The sequence below is a fragment of the Lottia gigantea genome (genome assembly GCF_000327385.1).
Source record: "Lottia gigantea unplaced genomic scaffold LOTGIsca_3, whole genome shotgun sequence".
Taxonomy (NCBI): domain Eukaryota; kingdom Metazoa; phylum Mollusca; class Gastropoda; family Lottiidae; genus Lottia; species Lottia gigantea.
This window is the reverse complement of record NW_008708986.1, coordinates 4,409,159-4,427,767: the sequence shown is the minus strand read 5'-3', so window position 1 is coordinate 4,427,767 and position 18,609 is coordinate 4,409,159. Positions and strand designations below refer to the sequence as shown.

Below are 18,609 nucleotides of genomic sequence, written 5' to 3'. Positions count from 1 at the left end.
CATTCTAATAGATTCTTGATTATAACTATAAGAATCAAGCTGTTTTCAAAATCGATTTATCAACCCAAAGACAATCTAAGACACTCAGTACAATTTTGAAGCAGATATTCTAATAAATCAAGAATCTCAACTGATATATATGGCCTCATCATTAATGCATGAAGGTAATTATTGCAAGTAGGGTTTAAATATAAGTATAATTTGCAACTGTGAACATGGATTAAGACTGAGGGGTGGTAGATTGGAAAGGCTAGCTGTTTTTATGATCGTAAGAACCTAGTGAGGCCAGTGATGCCTGATGTTGCTAATAAGAGTGACTCAGTGAGGGTGAGGGAAAAGGGGGGGGGGGCACCCAGATAAAGAATCCATGATAAAATAAACAAAGGTAACATGCTATGTATGCAAATAAGATATCTGCGAAGTGCAATACGTACTTCAAGCCATTGCATATTGCTTTCTTTATAAATTCGCCCAAAGGTCTAAATTTTTCGCAAATTATCAGAAAAAAATAAAAATATTAAGGAAACTTGACACATGCGCATTAGTTAATAATAAATTGCGAGTTGTCTTTCCCTGGCGATCTGTCAAAATTCTATTCACGGTTAACCAGGCGTGATTGGGACCTTTAAATTTAAAGGGACGCTCACTCAAATATATTTTCATCCAAAAATTAATAGATTATTAAACCAAAACAAAACCCCTTGTAAATTCTTGTTAGTGACATCATATCCTTCCATAATATTAGTGTTATTGCATTGAGATGTAACTTCGACATATGTTATTACCCAATTGCTTGGAGACTAAAGCCAGTTGAAATAGTTAAAAGTTTGTGTGTTTTATACGTTAGAATCCCCACCAGTTGAGTCTGCACTTAGTATTTTCATTTGCCGGGTTTTGCTTTGATGTACCAAAATATATACGCATCGTATAATTTAGACTTTGTCTAGATATTTTCAGTAGGCCTGGCACATTGATGTTAATACCGTATTTGTCTATTAGATAATCTATTGATTTTAAAACAGATTAAACAATGAAAAATAAACACATTAATCTGATTGTTGTTTACCGTCATTGTAGGATTAGGGTCGAGTTACTTGTGTCTGTCACGTTATCATAAAATATTCCCCATTCACAACATCACGACAGCATCAACAAAATAAACTCCCTGGTCAGTCTGTAATATTCTTGGCAAATATTTTAAAATCTTGAAGCATTGAAATAGTTGTATTGTGTTTTTGAATGGAAGTGGTATTAATGTCTCCTTTTTTTCATGTAGCACCATGTATTAACGCAGCACAAGAGTATGAAAACTCATTTTCAATTCCAATGGTAAAATTGAAAGACCTTACATTTTAGAAAAGAAATTCCCATAATTTATAGCAAAAATTCTAACTCGACTAGGTGGCTTAAAGCCTATAATCCACATGCATGGCGCGATACTAATCACAATTATAAAAGACCACCGAAGACGGTTATCAATTGTTGTTTAGAAACATGGCATACCTCTTATCATTATATCCCACTGTGGAATAGTCTGAAAATGACTTCAATTAATTTTTATTTTGACTATAGTTTTATCGTTCAGATAAAGGGAGATAATTATAATTAGACTAATGATAAAATAGTACTTTATTTCAAACATCAAATTAACACACCGTGGTTCCAAACTGTCATTTTATCACCACGATTGGCACCCGATAAATTTCGTAGAATTTTACAAAATAAATATTCCTTTAGACCTAATATACTTTATAACTGCACAAAAATCTCCGTATTTGTAGAAACGTTGTATTTGTAGCTAGCAAATTGTACCAAATTACCACTCTTAAATGTATAAGATACATAAATTCAGCGAATGAAGAAATATGTACATAATAACGCAAAATAATAACTAACAGTTGGATATGATTAACCTCCTGTTCACCAACATGGAAAAGATTGGACGCTTCTCGCCTGTTGTAGAATGAAGTGCTCTATTTAATTTTCTACCGTGTTTTAAACGTCGTCTGTTTTGAACATTTTTCTAACATCTTGAAACTTTTCTTGATACTTAAATTTCATTTTTTACAAATCTAATTTACCTCGTATAGGAACTAATACACAGAACGTGTCACGTGACATATACACGCGCGGGTTAGCGGTCGGGGGTGGTAAGTTTCTTCCCTTTGTCTATGGCCCTCACTGAACTAGAAATTCTAAGCGTGTAGGATTCTATAGTAAACATGAACGTAAAGTGAATCGGCGTGGGAAAAAGTTTTTAAATCGTCATGGAAATCGGAAATAATTCATCGGATAATGTTGGAACGAGATCAGAGGAATATTTGGAAAATGAAGATTCAAATGACAAAAGCCGAAATGAGGATTTAGAATCTAATTCTGGAGTAGATGTGAACCCTATTAGAAGTATTAGAGACGGTTATGTTACTGTAGCCCCAAGCCCTGTTGTTATCGCCATGGAAACAGAAAATAATGAAAATCCTGGTGAAAATGACAATTTTGGAAACGACGGAATGTATGATACTAGCAGTAATTCAGAATCGGATGACACACAAATGTAAGTTTTAGAAATCAGATTTTTAAAATTAAATTTCCAACGATAGTAGCTTTGAAATGTTTATTGCGGTGTTTTTTTTTTCATCAAAAAAAAGAGAACATAGGTTGTCTTCAAATTTCAATCGTTTTTCAAAAAGAGCAAATAACACACACGAAAGATACCTTTACCTGAGTTAAAAGAAAACGAAGTGTAGTTTTTGTGGTTTATCAATCTTCTTTCATGTCAACGAAGAGTTAAAAACAAAAGAATAGTGATAATAATTGATGGGGTAAACAGACAAACACCAACGAGCTTATAATGTACTTCTGTTATTTTGTTTTCTCATCGAACGGGAATGAGTAGGCTAGTATTTTTGACCTACAACTCACTTGTTACATATTCTGTAAGAGTTACAGGTTTGAAGGTTCCACGGAATATATAGATACCCCTGAGTAGAAACTATACTACTGTACCAACAGAGAAAAAAAAATCACTTACTCAATGTAACCTTCACCTTAGCCACAAAGCAGAAATGAATAGTTTGGAATATACTTTTTTTTTTATTTTAACTCAAAATCATGATGGCAAGCGGACATAAAACTTTGTGGGGATCGGGTTATAAAATGTCATATCTGAAAGGTGTATATTTTGATTCCTGCAATTTGATGCCATGTGTCGATAATGAATGTATATCAGATATCAGGAATCTGTCAGCTGGTTGTCAGCATCTAAGATGGAATAGGGTTGAAATCTAGCTGAAATAAATTGATATACCTCTCAATTTGTCAACAGCGAACTGAAGTGTACAGTATCTTTATAATGTTGGGAGTGTGTTTTCTTTTCTCTCCACGGGTAGTTTGAATCTTGCTGACTGAAAAGATATCGTCTCGAATTAATGTTTTGGGGTTTTTTGGGGGGGAGGGGGGGATTTCATTTGTTTTTAACCTTTCACCCTGTCTGATCGACATGCACATAGCTATTTGATGATCGTATGGACGACTTTAAGTGATATTTGTAGCGTCTTGACAACTTCAAAATGTACTCTAATAAGCTTTTTAGCAAAAGTTCCAATACAGACATCGTGCCATCCTTTTGAAACGTTTACCACCTCTCTCTGGGTGTCCACATAAATAATATTATGAGTATTTTTATTCATTATACAAAATAATACGAGACCATTGACAGGAAACTGATATTAAGAGATAAGAATTAAAGACATAACAGAAAACATAGAAAACATACCAAACGCCAAGTTTAAATGTTTTACCTGTGTAGTATTAAATGTCATGTACCCTCTTGAGTACGTACATATGGAATCTATCATGTTAAATTTAAGATTCAGATTGTAAGATGTGTAGATAAATTTGATATTTTCATCAGTTTGATAACTATATCTTGTATATTCATTACCTCTATTAATTTTGGTATAAAGCAGACCCGTTGTCATACGATTGTAAGGCTGTTCCGTAAGAACTTAATCCGTTGCTGACACAATAATATGATATACCTTTTATGTACCAAAAGGGTGGAATACATCAGTAGACCATCTTTAAGTATCTATGGAAATTGGTATTCACATCTGACATTAGTGTACGATTCAGATCGGTAGTACTCACAATCTTTAGACCGATAATTCAAACATTTTGCATGTCGTAATATCATAATAAACAAATATTTATGTAAAAAGCATATTATATGAATAATATTATTATGATATGTTTTACTCTCAACAAGTAATTGCAGTTCTATTGAATCACGTATCTTTTAATACGAGTATATGAAAACTGTATGATTTTACTGTTGAATATAGAAGAATCATACGCACCAAATTGTACGAAGTGCTCGTTGTAAATTGTAGGTCTACAATGTAAAATACCGAATAGATAATTTTGATTTTGTTGCATTCCATTGTCAACTGTGCACATTTTCAACAACGGAATACAACAATTTTCTATTACGCTAATTTAAATTTTTAATATAACACGGTGTAATGAGTTCAAACCCCCATTAAACTATACGATCCTAACCTGGGAAACTGGTTAAAAACTTACAAGAGATTTTTATTGAAAAACAAATATTTACTTTAGAATTTTTATGTGAAAGAAAATATTATTTCAATAAACGTGTTGGTACAGAATTTTAGCTCGTGGCAAGTTTAAAAGGTTCAACTATTTTAATGCAAAATAACAAACGACTGGGACTATAAACAGATAGAGCAAACATGCGAATTCTATACATCGAAATATAAAAAGAAAGCTTACTATATTAAGGCAAGAACGAACAGTCGAATTTTTTCATTCATTTGCTGGGTCTGAAGTGTGGCTTGATATTTCCTTTAATCAATAAACTGAAAGAGACCCCGGTGTTTTTATCAAATTACCTATACCAAGTATAAATCTTAAAAACATCGACTTTGATGTGAGGAGATTTGAAGGGGTTTAAACGCCTACTTGTGTTAGATTATTGAAATTTCAGACTGTAAAATTAGTAGACATATGTAAATCAATTTGTTTTGATGTTATCCTGAGCTTTGATGGATATCACATTTTACAGTCTAAACTGTAAATCAAGTTTATTAACACGTGTGCTCAATAGATAAAGACGCAAAGTGTATCCCTGTTGAACTAATGTAAATGTTATGATTTTTTTTACCATCGTATTCAGAGTACGTATACACGAACTATTACGATACTTCAGTTGATATCTTTGTTTGTATATGATAATATGTGTAAATGTATGAGCTTATGTATATTCAAATTCATCAATGAACATTATTAATAAAGGTGGTGACAATATATTATAATAATGGCATGATTACTATATAACAAGTAAAGAGATAGGGTAATAACATCAAACCCTGCTTCATTCTCTGTCTGCACTAACTTTGTAAACAGACATATTATATTATAATGCAATTAGGGATGTTATGAGAAATCAATGATGTCATAAGAAAGGGGACATATCTTACTAGTTTCTATTTTTAAGTACAACCATTAAGTTAACACTTTACACTCAACAAATGAACTCTCTTGCTTGAACTAGATAAAGTCATTTTTTATTTTCGTTGTTTATTTTTCAAATCTGGTCTCAAGAACCTTGGGCTGTACCCAGCTGTTATATTGTTTGTGGTTTCAGTTGCCAAAAATTAGATTACAAGCCAAACCTGTTTCTTACAGCATGGGACTTATTTATTACGGTTTTTGTCAATAAATATCTTTTATTGTGTCGTGGTTAAAGTCATTTCATGTTGTAACTTTAAATAATTTTAAATATTTACTCAGCATATACAAATGTGGTCCTAGATTTATGTATAAAATGGAAGCTGAACAAATGAGAAAGAGGATGACCTGGCCTTGACTCGATGCAGAAGATTCTGATATTATCAGAAAAAATCTTCTGAAAATATCCACAACTGCTACTTAAGAACAGACGAGAGCCACATCAAAAGAAGTACAAATTCTGTTCGTGGGTGACCCTATTTTTGTAGAGAGTAATTCAATCGAGACCTTATTGTTTTCTCGGTAGGGGTTCCTATTGTTCTGTTGACAGGGAATCACTTTGTGTCACAGCTTCCAGTTGGTTTCAATTTTCACTCTCTTCAATGAATGGGCAATAAAAATTCAGTGTATTTCCTGGTCACTGTATTCACATGCTTGAGATTTATTATTCAAAAGGTTTAAGTTTTCAAGGACATTGCAAATTGTTATTTCAAGGGAGTTTAACATCTGTCTAACCAATAATTAGTCATTGTTCTGTGTAATGCACCCGGATAAAACTTCATATCATAAGTTGACTTTTTTTGCATTTGCCACTTCGTGCTCTGTCGAACTTTCCTGTTTTCGAATAAAAAAATTATAATGAAAACTAAAAAAAGAAAATCTTATCCAGTAGTCAAAAATCAAAATACGAAATGGCAGCTTGTCAAACCTGACAGTTCATAGACCTTTCCATGAATTGCAAATGTCAATAGGGCCTGAGAGGGACTTCAGATGTGTTTTAGGGTCAAGTACACGTGATGTCCTCATTTCCATAAGATTAAATATTCATTTATTGGTCTTTTAATCACGCGATCTCTTACTAAACCCTATCGCATTAATCTCCTGCACGTGTCGAAAAAGATAAGAGATGTATTTGATAAATGTTTGGATAATTTCTGAGATCAACTGCAAACAATTCATTATTAATTCTGCCTTTTTATTTAATTTATTCATTAATTTTGATACTCAAACTATCTCCGTCGCTGTACATGACTTCTGAAGGACATGATGTTGTATGGCACACCTCGAATCTATGATCATTTAAATCCTATAACCATTATTGTAGATCTATATTATTTTTTAGTATTTTATACCTTACTCATTTGAAAGCTACTGAATATTATGTGGGTTTAATGAGAATATCATTACCTGGTTGGTCAGTTTAATGCTGAGTACACATCAAAAATAATTTTCTATTCACTAGTTATAATTTCTCGCCATTTATGCATTGCACCAAGAAGCATAGTCCTGAAAGATAACCCTGTCTTATTCCAGAAACAATGTGAGCCATCATATTTACGGACTTAAAAGTAATGGTATCGCAGCTTCCCATTTTTATATATCTAACGTAGATCAATTTAAGGAGATCTTTGTTTACATGTATACATTTCACCAAGGAGCAAGGTCCTAAAAGGCAACCCTGTCTTATTCCAGTAACATCTTGTTTCGCAGCTTCCCTTCATACATCTAACGTTGATAACAGTAACTACAAGACTAACGAATATGCAGTTAAAATATGTGATATTATGATTATGAACTAGGATCAGGCATTTCTTATCCTTGCCTCATGTTTTGCTGTTTTAATCAAAGGCAAAAACGAAAAAGATTAATGAATAAAGATAAGATGGACATATGTCGAGATTGGCCAGGTTCAGACAGGTCGAATGTATTTGACCACCTGTCATGTCATTCAGACGTGAAAGATATCGTTAAGTTTTTAATACGTATACCTTTTTGTTTCACGCTTGCATGGAAATGATAATTTGATCAGATGCTAGAGTTAGCTCTACTTATTCTACCATTCATGAATTTAATAGTAACCAATATGTGTCTTGTATTTTGGTAAAATTTTGAAATGCCGAAAGATCTACCGAACCACTGACCAATGTAACGTCAAGGTCTGTAAAGATGAAATGATCTAAAATCCTATAACGCTTGTGTGTCAAGTCCTTATTGAATAAAGAAAATGATAACCCATTTGTTACATTAAACGGCGAAGTAAATTTCTATTGTAATCAAGTTTTATTATAAACTTGACAGTTTTGTTGCTTTTCACAATAAATTATCGTCCAATATCAAATTTCATTCAAATTACAGTAAAAATGGTCATTTAACTTGGATGATGCGATCAGATTTCAACCACGGTAGTTTAATTTTCACGGTAAATTTGCTGTGATAAAACTTTCACATTGTATGATATATGATATATCTAATGTTTAAAAATGTTCATATCGGAGAAATGAAAGTCTATAATATTACATGTATGTTGTTTCAATATGCATTCAGTAGCTCTGGACAGTTTCAGTAAAGCGGATTCTATGTTGCATTTTGCAATTCTCGATCATTTCCGTAAAGCGGAATGTTGCAGAGCGCTGTAGAGGAACTTTTACAAAGGATCGTTTGTTTATGTTGCAAAATACTTTCACGCTGAATCGTTGTATCTTTTTCCGTTCTCTTGAATATTTTGTCATTGCCCTAATGCAGATTAAATTTCAAATATCTACTTGAGAAAAAACAACCAGGTTTAATCTGAGCTGTAAGTGGATTTCATTCTATCAGAAACCCTCTTCAAAAAGCATTATTTATTTTAACAAAACATAATATTAGGGTATTGTTGTGATTGTTGAGGGGTGTATTTATAAGGACCCTAATAGGGTGATTAATGTGAAATTCGACCCCTACTCCTGTCAAGGGTGATCTGGTCAAACTCAAGTATCGGGTTTATTATATAGTGTGTGAATGTTTCGATATTTTGGTGAGAAATATCCATGAGAACAATTTTCTATAGGAATGAACAAGAAAGGTGATCATGATTTGTGTTTAGATAATGTGCATATTGAACAATCGAGAATCATTAAAATATATCCTTTACGACCTCTAAGCAGTTTTTTTTGTTGTTGTTACTATTTAAAAAATGGCATGTGAAATTATGTCCTCTAATTTGTAAATGGCACTGTCTCAGTCTCTCAACTTTTCGTGGGGACACCCATTTCTCCACAAATCGACACTAACTAACAAATCACTAACGATAAGATCCCGTGTGTTACAAAACTCCTAATATCAGTCACATCCCAATTGAGAAATCTGACAATATTGGCAATTTTCTGAGCATTAAAGTTTTCAGTACCCTTTGTCAAAACTGGCAACGATGGTGAAAAAATCTGCTTTATCCTTATTGTTCCAGGATCACTTATTTCAGAAGTAATCGGCGCTCTTTTTATTCAATGGTTTTGGTATGCAAATGTTACCCGTTGCCTGGTGATGATAAAATGTTGTTGATAATACAGGCGGTTATCAGTAAATATTTTAAAAAGGTCGACCATAAAACTTTCATTTTCTTTATCCAAATCAAAACATACCAGCTGCAGAATTGTTATAAATTTCTTGAAGATAAAATCATAAGATACCTCACTAAGAAAACAAATCTTAGAATCAACTTGAATTTCAGGAAAATGGATAAGCTATCGTTTAAACGAAACCAAACGTTTTCAAATGTATTTTATTCACTTAAAGTGTGAATTGAATTGATAAGCACTGTTACATTAAGAAATACAACAGCGGATGTTTCTACCATTCAGAACAAACTGCAATTTTGTTAATGTCTGTTTTCTAACTTTATTAGATTTCACAGTGATTTGTTTGATTTAAAGTTGTGATATTTACAAATGTTGCCAATTGGCTCGCGTGTCTTCACCCCACCCACGTCGTCGGTATGAATTTTTTTAATATGTATTCAAAAGTAGGTTCCTCGCGACGGCTATAAATAACGGAAATGATTGAACTATAAATTTTTCAAATGCATCAGATAACCTCACTCTTAAAAATATTTGCCCTCAACTAACTTTTTATAATCGTGAAATATTTATAGTTTTCAAGACAATTATAGAGAAAAAACTTTAAACATTTATCAGATATAAGAACATCAAAGAAACTTGTTTTGTAGATTAGTTGTCGGTAATTTAATACTTGGGAGGTTCCTGTTGGTTTTCAGAAATTTATTGAAATCTTACACGTGAATTTGAAATTGTCATTTCGAACATTATGAGAATAAAGAACAACTTAGTGTCAGTCTAGCATGCGAACATAGGCCTATATATATGCTCAATATCCACGAATGTCAAGCCAAACGACTTCATATTTCAATAAATCGTGACCTTTCTGATTTACTCTATTTACCCTAAAATATTCCTATCATTGATATCTTATATCTCTTTTCAGATGGGTACCAGCAGGAGCACGTGGTCCGGCAAGTTCTTTGGACAGTAGAAGCAACTTGAGCTCATTGAGTAACCAAGGCTCTGCGGAACCAAGTACACCTCGTGATGACTTCTCTCAAAGTCCAGCATCACCTCATAGAATCCGACCTGTGGGAACATTTAAAAATGCTGGTATGTCCACAAGTCTGACAGAGGACTCTCGATCCACTACACCAGGTCAAGCTAGCCAACAGCAATATCCCCAATTCTCCAGTAGTGCTTCCTACATACCAAGTATTGTGAGCCCTATAAGAAGACCTCAAGTATCTAGAGAAGATCGAGCCGAGAGAGTCATAACGTTGGATAGTGAAGTTACAAGTTTACCAAACGGAGATTCTGGTAAATAACCCTTTTCTTACTTGAAAAAAGTTTGCCAAAAGAAATCGTGGGGATATTTGCTCCACCGACACAGGACGATTGCCGAAGCCCTCCTGCCCAATATTGTTCTGAAATTATACTTGTTGCTGTGATGAATAGTCGATAGGACCCTTTCCCAGTTTAAGTTTCACCGCCATCGGGACTTTCTTTACTTGCTTGACTTAAACATAACAGTTTGTTGCACAAACCACCAGCAGTAGATTGATTTAGACATTATAGATTTACTAACATGACTCTTTGAATAGAGCACTATTAAACTCTCCCTCAGTGACGAATTGTCAGCGGTAGTTACTACTACTACTAATTATTTCAGCCAAGAGATATTATATTAGTTTCTCAGACGATACTTCAACCTTCAAGTACCTGAATACTTGTATGATATCTGAAATTATTACAGACCACTTGTAACAGGTGTTTGATATGATATGATATAAACAAACCAAAATGTGTAACCTAAAATTTCACAACTTCCCCTATATATCAAAGATATCGAATGCTAGCTTTGTTCAGCTATTTTACCTCTGTGACGTCACTCACGAGTATAAGGTATACTAACTAAAACGGCAAGCATCTGACAAACACGCATGTCTAGACACATTAGAAAAGGCGCGAATTGGGGGCAATTACGATACGTGCGAATTAAAAAGGCGGGAAAGTATTTCCAGTCAGCCGGCTCGAGTAATTTGTGTATATATAGATATTTTGACAGTTGGTGAGACGTGTATTTAACGAACCGAATTAGAACTACTTTCAGGTGGCAGAATGCTAATTCCATGTTTTTAATGGGCTCCGCGTGTTTAGGGAAGAGGTGTTCAAGGTCAATTAAAGGTTAAGATATTAGCCTTCGAATTCTACGAGTCGTCGATAGTCAGATTACCAGAAATATATCCTTTTGTGCACCGGGATGGTAATACTCCATTCATTTAATTTAATTTTTTTTGTGTGCATCGGGTACACTTATAGTTTTCTTTACGTCGTTTCAATTTATATTGCCTTGTCGACTCCCTATTACCATAGATGTAAACGCCAGAATGCAAAAAGTAACATTTAAATTTTGAATCAATTTGCAAGCATTATATCTGATTGAGATAGTTCAATAAGAGCGGTATGTAAATTCTGAAACGCTAATCTCTTGTTGTGTAAAAATGTTAAGTATTTTAACAAGTAAAGGTGCACTAACTGTACATATATGTGTATGACAGTAACGAGATAAATTGTTAATTTAAATCCCATTTACTAATCATTTTACTTTTTTACCCAATCTTCTTTATAAATTTTGCCAAATTTCTGAAAATTAGTCTAGTGCAGGACGACTTGAACTCTACACCATTATTTTGGCTCTGTGAGAAATTTTACAATTACAAATAACTTTTAATGGTTGCTAACACGGGCTTACAGCCAACTGAAAACTTTCCAAGGACTACCCTGATGCGGACATTTTATGAAATGTGAACAAATATATTTAATTTAAATAGTAACGTATTATTTCAAGGGAAGGAAATTGCTGCAATTTATTTGACCATTGAGGATACTTATGAATTTTTGTAAAAGGCAAACTTTAATTCGTTAAGAAAGATTGTAGGCGGCGATACATAATAAGTCTTCCGAGAACTGTAATTCGAAGCATTGCACGGAGGTACAGTACGTACCTTTCAATGTAAGAGAATATCCCTTAGACCATTACCGAACCAACTCTGTGTCTGCTTCGGTACCCACTGCCATTCTAATAATATTCAATTCGTCCTCTACTTCAGCACCCCCGTCTTCTCTCTGCCTATTCTTCACCCGTCTCTTCTGCTAATCCCTCGCTCTTTCCCTCTTCTTAATATCTACTCCCGTGTCTCTTTCTTCCATCCATTATTCTACATTTAACATCTATACTTCAGGGTTCAATTTAGCCTCATCGCAGTTTGTCCAATAGTTCGTACGATAAGCCAATCTTATATTGAACCATGACTGACGAACGATCCCAACTTTTATATGATTGTGAATATAGCGACCTATCACATTAGCCTGTTTCCTCGAAAAAATCGTATCTGTATAAACTTACGCTATCGATAAATCTCTTCAACCAGTAGTTGGGAATCTGTAATAACAGAATGTTTTTATTTTCCGTCGGTAGCAATGAAATAGATTAAATTCCAGTGAAGGCGGGAGGAAAGAATGTAGACTAAACTCTTAAAATATCACCTCAGGTGGGCCAATATTAGTTTCATCTTTCATATCAATATATATGACAAGTATGGCAGAATGATGGTAGCAAGGCCCAGTCTGACTCAAGGATATCTATCCTTTTTTGATCTAACCTTCTATCTTTTGATCCCGAGATTTTAAACAGTGAAAATTCCACTAGCACATATCATTGTATTGAATGACAACCATCACTTACTGAAACTATATCCAAATAATCACTTGATCACGAGATTTTGATACTGGTAGTTCGAATAAAGGTCCCATAATACACAGCGAAATCTTCATTTCGTTACCGAGACAGATTCGATACACAAAACACCAATTTGCATGGTAGGCTCAGTAACCCAGTCGTAGCCAATTGGACAATTTATGTCTGAAACTAATCAAACTGATTAGAATTAAAATTGGCATAGTTTATCCTTCTGAAATCTGTATACTATTGTCATTAACCTAGAAATTCCTGTAGAAAAATAAACTGACCTAAAATATTTAATTATAACTGACCATTTGATTGTTAGTTTTTCTGGAATCTGGTTAACGTTAGAAATGTCAAGGTGAAATTTTCTTAATGGTCGTATGACTAGATAATCGGTCACATATAGTCAGAAACTTTATAAACGTATTGTAGAGCTCCGTTGAACTCAAGGGGCTTTTGACATTCATAAATGCAAATGACAAGTTTCATAAACAACTGCATACAAAAGTATTGCACCAATCTACTATTGCGATGTCCTGTGGTCTCCATTGCCCCTAGACAGCCTGGTTCTAACTTACACAGTTTTCGTCTCATCCTTGTTAGTCTTAAAGAGTCGGAGTTGAAAAGAGGTGTTATATTTTTGCAACCGGACTGAATTGAAGTATTTTCAGAACATTCTTGCAAATTAATCCTTAAACATAACACTTCTTTATACCAAATGAAATATTTTGAAAAAGTGTACAAAAACAGCGGTGCCATCCATTCTACCAACTCCATACTATTATTTATAAATAAATATAGAAGTGGGTTTATGATCCTTGAAAACATACACATTTCTTTTGATCTTGACTTCAAATGATTCAAACACAGGTACATTAACGAGAAAACACGATTCTAAATGTAAACCAAATGTAAATTACTAACATTTTTACTGAATTTTTCATTGCAACTTGTCTGAGTACCAATATGTTTGTCTTGTGAAAAATGAAATGATTTTCTTAAAGGTACAGTTTCTAGTAAATTTTTATAATATAATATGAGAATTTCCAGCAATTATGTGTAACCATCTTAAAATGAGGTCACAACTTAAACTAAACCCGAAAAAAGTTCCTATTTAATCAATCTAGTTTGGCACCATGGCCCTATCTTAAAACCTGTCATACTGTGTACTCAATAGCGCTCATAAAATTACCACTCAACCAACCATAACGGTGTAACAGCAGTTAATGCCAAATAAAACCAGGAATAATTGTCACGTGGAATGGCCTGGAACTGATTTATTATCAGACATTTTGATTTACGAAACAAATAACCACAATTTATTGCCCCAGTCACTTACCAGTCTTACATACTGCAAAACATTCTAGCATAGGTATCCTATTAACGTCTGGAATATATGGCTTCGAGATAACCGGAAATTGGGGTACTTTATACCGGAAGTAACCTTCATATATCTTTCCAGTGCCAGACGATAACATGCTTATCTAAGAAAAGTCTGGTAGACATTCTGTCAAAAGAAAATGCAACACTGACAGTTTGGTCAACCACCAACTGCAACTTCAAAGACTCGAATCGCACGGAATACCTGATAGTAATCTAAAACTTTGCTTTATTACACGAAATGATTCCTTTAAGAGTTTGTATTGATACAAAACGTGTTATAATAATCATACGATGTAGTTTGCTATTTTAGTCCATCTGTCAAGTAAGGAATATTTATACAAATAAATATTTAATGATAAATCTTCTCAGTTGATAACCTTTTTACCTGAAAACATGTATTTTGATATCTTGATATGTATCTTTTTTGATCAGTCAAAATCTTGATATATGTTTACGTTAAGAAATGTGATAATCTTACAACAAAGTTAAGAATAAACATATACAAAATAAACATAGGGATGTGAAGATGAATTTGGATTTCTGTGGACAAAATGAAATATCTTTAGTTTTCAGCCTCAAATTGTTCCACAAATCCATTGTGATCGTTCAAAATCTGACCACAGAAACTTGTCATTGCCAAAACCTGCTGGCTAGTTGGACATTCTTATATGCAATTGATAGTTTAAAGCAAAATAGACTGAAACTCTTATGGCACCCGAAGCAGACTTTTCGAAAAATATAATCAAATATCCGATGGTGTTCTTAGATTCAATGGAACCCGTATTACGCCGGAAGTGTTTAAGTTTTTAAAACGTTACGGGTACAATACTTTAATCAAGATCAGCAAGTCAAAAAAAAAAAAAAAATAATGAAAAATAAGACAAGCGCATGCCCCAAGGCAATTGATTTCGTAAAGAATGATCAAACAAGTGCGGAATTCAGAAAAATCTTTGAATTTCAGGTATTGGTAATGAAGATAATTCACCAGGTCAAGATGAAGCTTTTCTACCAGACACACCACCTCCATCACCAACTAATAAACGTTATGATAAATCACACAGAAGATTATCTTTTAATCTCATCTTTAATAGCCCAGTTGTGTAAGTTCTGCACTTTTCTTTCACTGTGCAGGATTGCACTAATTTCTTACTCCTAACAACTAATTGCTCCTAGGTGGGAAAGACGAGGTACGGTTTCTTGGCCTACGGGGGTAGTGCGGAGCAGAATTGTCAGTGCAATAGATAACAAAAGACCTGTACCCACACTATGTCGTGTATTCGCTTTTTCCTTTTTCTACTGTATTTGGGGTGGCAAATCGTTATTGAATCATACACGTATAAATTGCTTCCCCTGATTCGATATTTTTGTTGATTATATATATAATACAATATTTGAATCATGTTCTCCATTTCAGTGATAGTTTGTTCGTTAATTTAAGTGGATTATACGCCATGTTATTAATAATATTGGGTACTATTTTACCCGTATCAGAGGTTTTTACTTCAATACAGAGACCATACCTCTTTCAGGTTAGTATAAATAACAATGTTTATTCTTTTAATCAAATGGGGATATTTCCAGTGGGTATAAACTGTGCTATCGAATGTATTATCATTTTCCTAGTTTTTAGGGGTTTTAAGCATATATTCTATGTACGGTACTTGATAGACCTGGAACCTATATATATATCTTGTTATAACACTGTTTATATTTTATATTTTTCAGGGTTTTTATATTTATTTATACGGAGTTAGTGTGTTATTTATATTATTTATTTATATACTTGTTCTAAAATCACCCAGCTGTAAACGAGGTTGTTCTTGTTGTAAGAAGAGAAGTAAAACTGAAGAAGATCTTGTGAACGCTATAGAGAAATCAACAAGTATAAAGAAATATACTTATGATAACTCTACCTTTACTCACACTGGTAGTTTTTATCTCAGACTAGGTGCAGTCGGTAAGAACAAATTTCCTTTATTGTATTTATGGATATTCCCGAGATCAAATCTATCATGTGGGATGTAGCCACACCACCATTATTGCTTGATTAACTAAGAGAAGGACAGCATTGTCGAAACGTTGTTAGTTATTAGTGATGTTATATGCATGTACATGTAATGTGTTTATACCAAACCGAGTTTTCCTGATCCCGTTCCCTCATCCGTTCCTTATTTTATTCATTCTAGGTCATTCATTCAGCCATGTTATTTTTCAGCATTTGGTATTGGAAGTATGATTAAGAGTGGGTTACAGTTTGGAATTTTCTTTGAAAATGATCCATTTTCTGGCTGTCAGCATTTAACCTTTGGTTTCCGCCCAATATTACATTTATTCTTTACATTTATACAACTTTATTTTGTCTTTTTAAACTCCAAGGTAAGTAAATTTTAATAGACGTTTAGAATCTGCCTGTTGGATACGAAGATCGATGGGAAATAACTACATTTAATATTGAATGTTGTCTGAAATCCCATTCAGAATATTTCCATTTACAGTTATTTTTACGATATCAATGCAAGGAAGATAATTACTGACTGTTTATTATTGTGATGCACGCTTTCATGTTGTTGATACGTGTTTCGGATATAAATTCCATCCTCAGGCCAGCTGGTTTGGAAGAAGGAATTAAAAACCAAAACTTGTATCGTGTTAACAGTTTTTAGTTCGAAAAATTTAATCACCTTTGATTCTTGAATGTTGACTTTTATCCATATTTAAAATCGCTGAAGTAATTTGAGATCATTGTCAATTTGTTATATAGGTGTGTATACAGGAGTATAAACTTATATCAAGATTTGGTTTAATGCATTTAGTAGCCACCAACATCTGTGTATGGTTAGAGAACATTATACATGAAACTCTGATAGAAATAAAAGATTCTTCTGATCTCAATTATTCACATAGTAAGTAAACTATACTTCTCCAATCTCAGTTAATCATGTAGAAACAAATTACCTTTTCTGCAATTTCTACTTCGTGACATGGATAACAATTAGGTTCCTACTTTACGTATGATGAATTATTTCAGTCAAGGAATAAGAGTCGAGTTGAAAGCAATCTTAGTTTGGTTATAGTGTTTCTAATGGTTGAAGTACAAGTACCTCTGCTATAGTTATAGTCACTAAGACAAAAGTAAAATGACCTCTGCCTAGTTATAGCCACTCAGACAAAAGTAATATGATCTCTGCCTAGTTATAGTCACTCAGACAAAAGTAATATTACCTCTGCCTAGTTATTGTCACTAAGACAAAATTAATATGATCTCTGCCTAGTTATTGTCACTAAGACAAAAGTAATATGACCTCTGCCTAGTTATTGTCACTAAGACAAAAGTAAAATGACCTTTGTCTAGTTATGTCTCTAAGACAAAAGTAAAATGACCTCTGCCTATTGTTGTTGTCACTAAGACAAAATTAATATGACCTCTGCCTAGTTATTGTCACTAAGACAAAATTAATATGACCTTTGCCTAGTTATTGTCACTATGACAAAAGTAAAATGACCTCTGTCTGTCTAGTTATTGTCACTAAGACAAAATTAATATGATCTCTGCCTTGATATAGTCACTAAGACAAAAGTAATATGACATCTGTCTAGTTATTGTCACTAAGACAAAATTAATATGAACTCTGCCTAGTTATTGTCACTAAGACAAAAGTAATATGACCTCTGCCTAGTTATTGTCACTAAGACAAAAGTAAAATGACCTTTGTCTAGTTATGTCTCTAAGACAAAAGTAAAATGACCTCTGCCTATTGTTGTTGTCACTAAGACAAAATTAATATGACCTCTGCCTAGTTATTGTCACTAAGACAAAATTAATGTGACCTTTGCCTAGTTATTGTCACTATGACAAAAGTAAAATGACCTTTGTCTAGTTATGTCTCTAAGACAAAAGTAAAATGACCTCTGCCTATTGTTGTTGTCACTAAGACAAAATTAATATTACCTCTGCCTAGTTATTGTCACTAAGACAAAATTAATATGACCTTTGCCTAGTTATTGTCACTATGACAAAAGTAAAATGACCTCTGTCTGTCTAGTTATTGTCACTAAGACAAAATTAATATGATCTCTGCCTTGATATAGTCACTAAGACAAAAGTAATATGACATCTGTCTAGTTATTGTCACTAAGACAAAATTAATATGAACTCTGCCTAGTTATTGTCACTAAGACAAAAGTAATATGACTTCTGTCTAGTTATTGTCACTTAGACAAAAGTAAAATGACCTCTGCCTTATGTTATTGTCACTAAGACAAAAGTAATATGATCTCTGCCTTATGTTATTGTCACTAAGACAAAAGTAATATGATCTCTGCCTAGTTATTGTCACTAAGACAAAAGTAATATGACCTCTGCCTTGTTATAGTCACTAAGACAAAGGTAAGATGACCTCTGCCTAGTTATAG

At 33.4% G+C, this 18,609-nt stretch overlaps 1 protein-coding gene across 1 annotated transcript; it reads left to right on the top strand.

The window, feature by feature from the left end:
- Window positions 1-2,267: 2,267 nt before the first annotated feature.
- On the top strand, window positions 2,268-17,099 carry LOTGIDRAFT_228650 (hypothetical protein; the record flags this gene model as incomplete). The annotated part of the gene is made up of 7 exons (XM_009057312.1): window positions 2,268-2,554; window positions 10,009-10,385; window positions 15,158-15,296; window positions 15,611-15,725; window positions 15,922-16,153; window positions 16,412-16,572; window positions 16,958-17,099. Coding segments are annotated over 7 exons (1,452 nt in total), but the record flags the coding sequence as incomplete, so codon positions are not given.
- Between the last annotated feature and the right edge of the window lie 1,510 nt (window positions 17,100-18,609).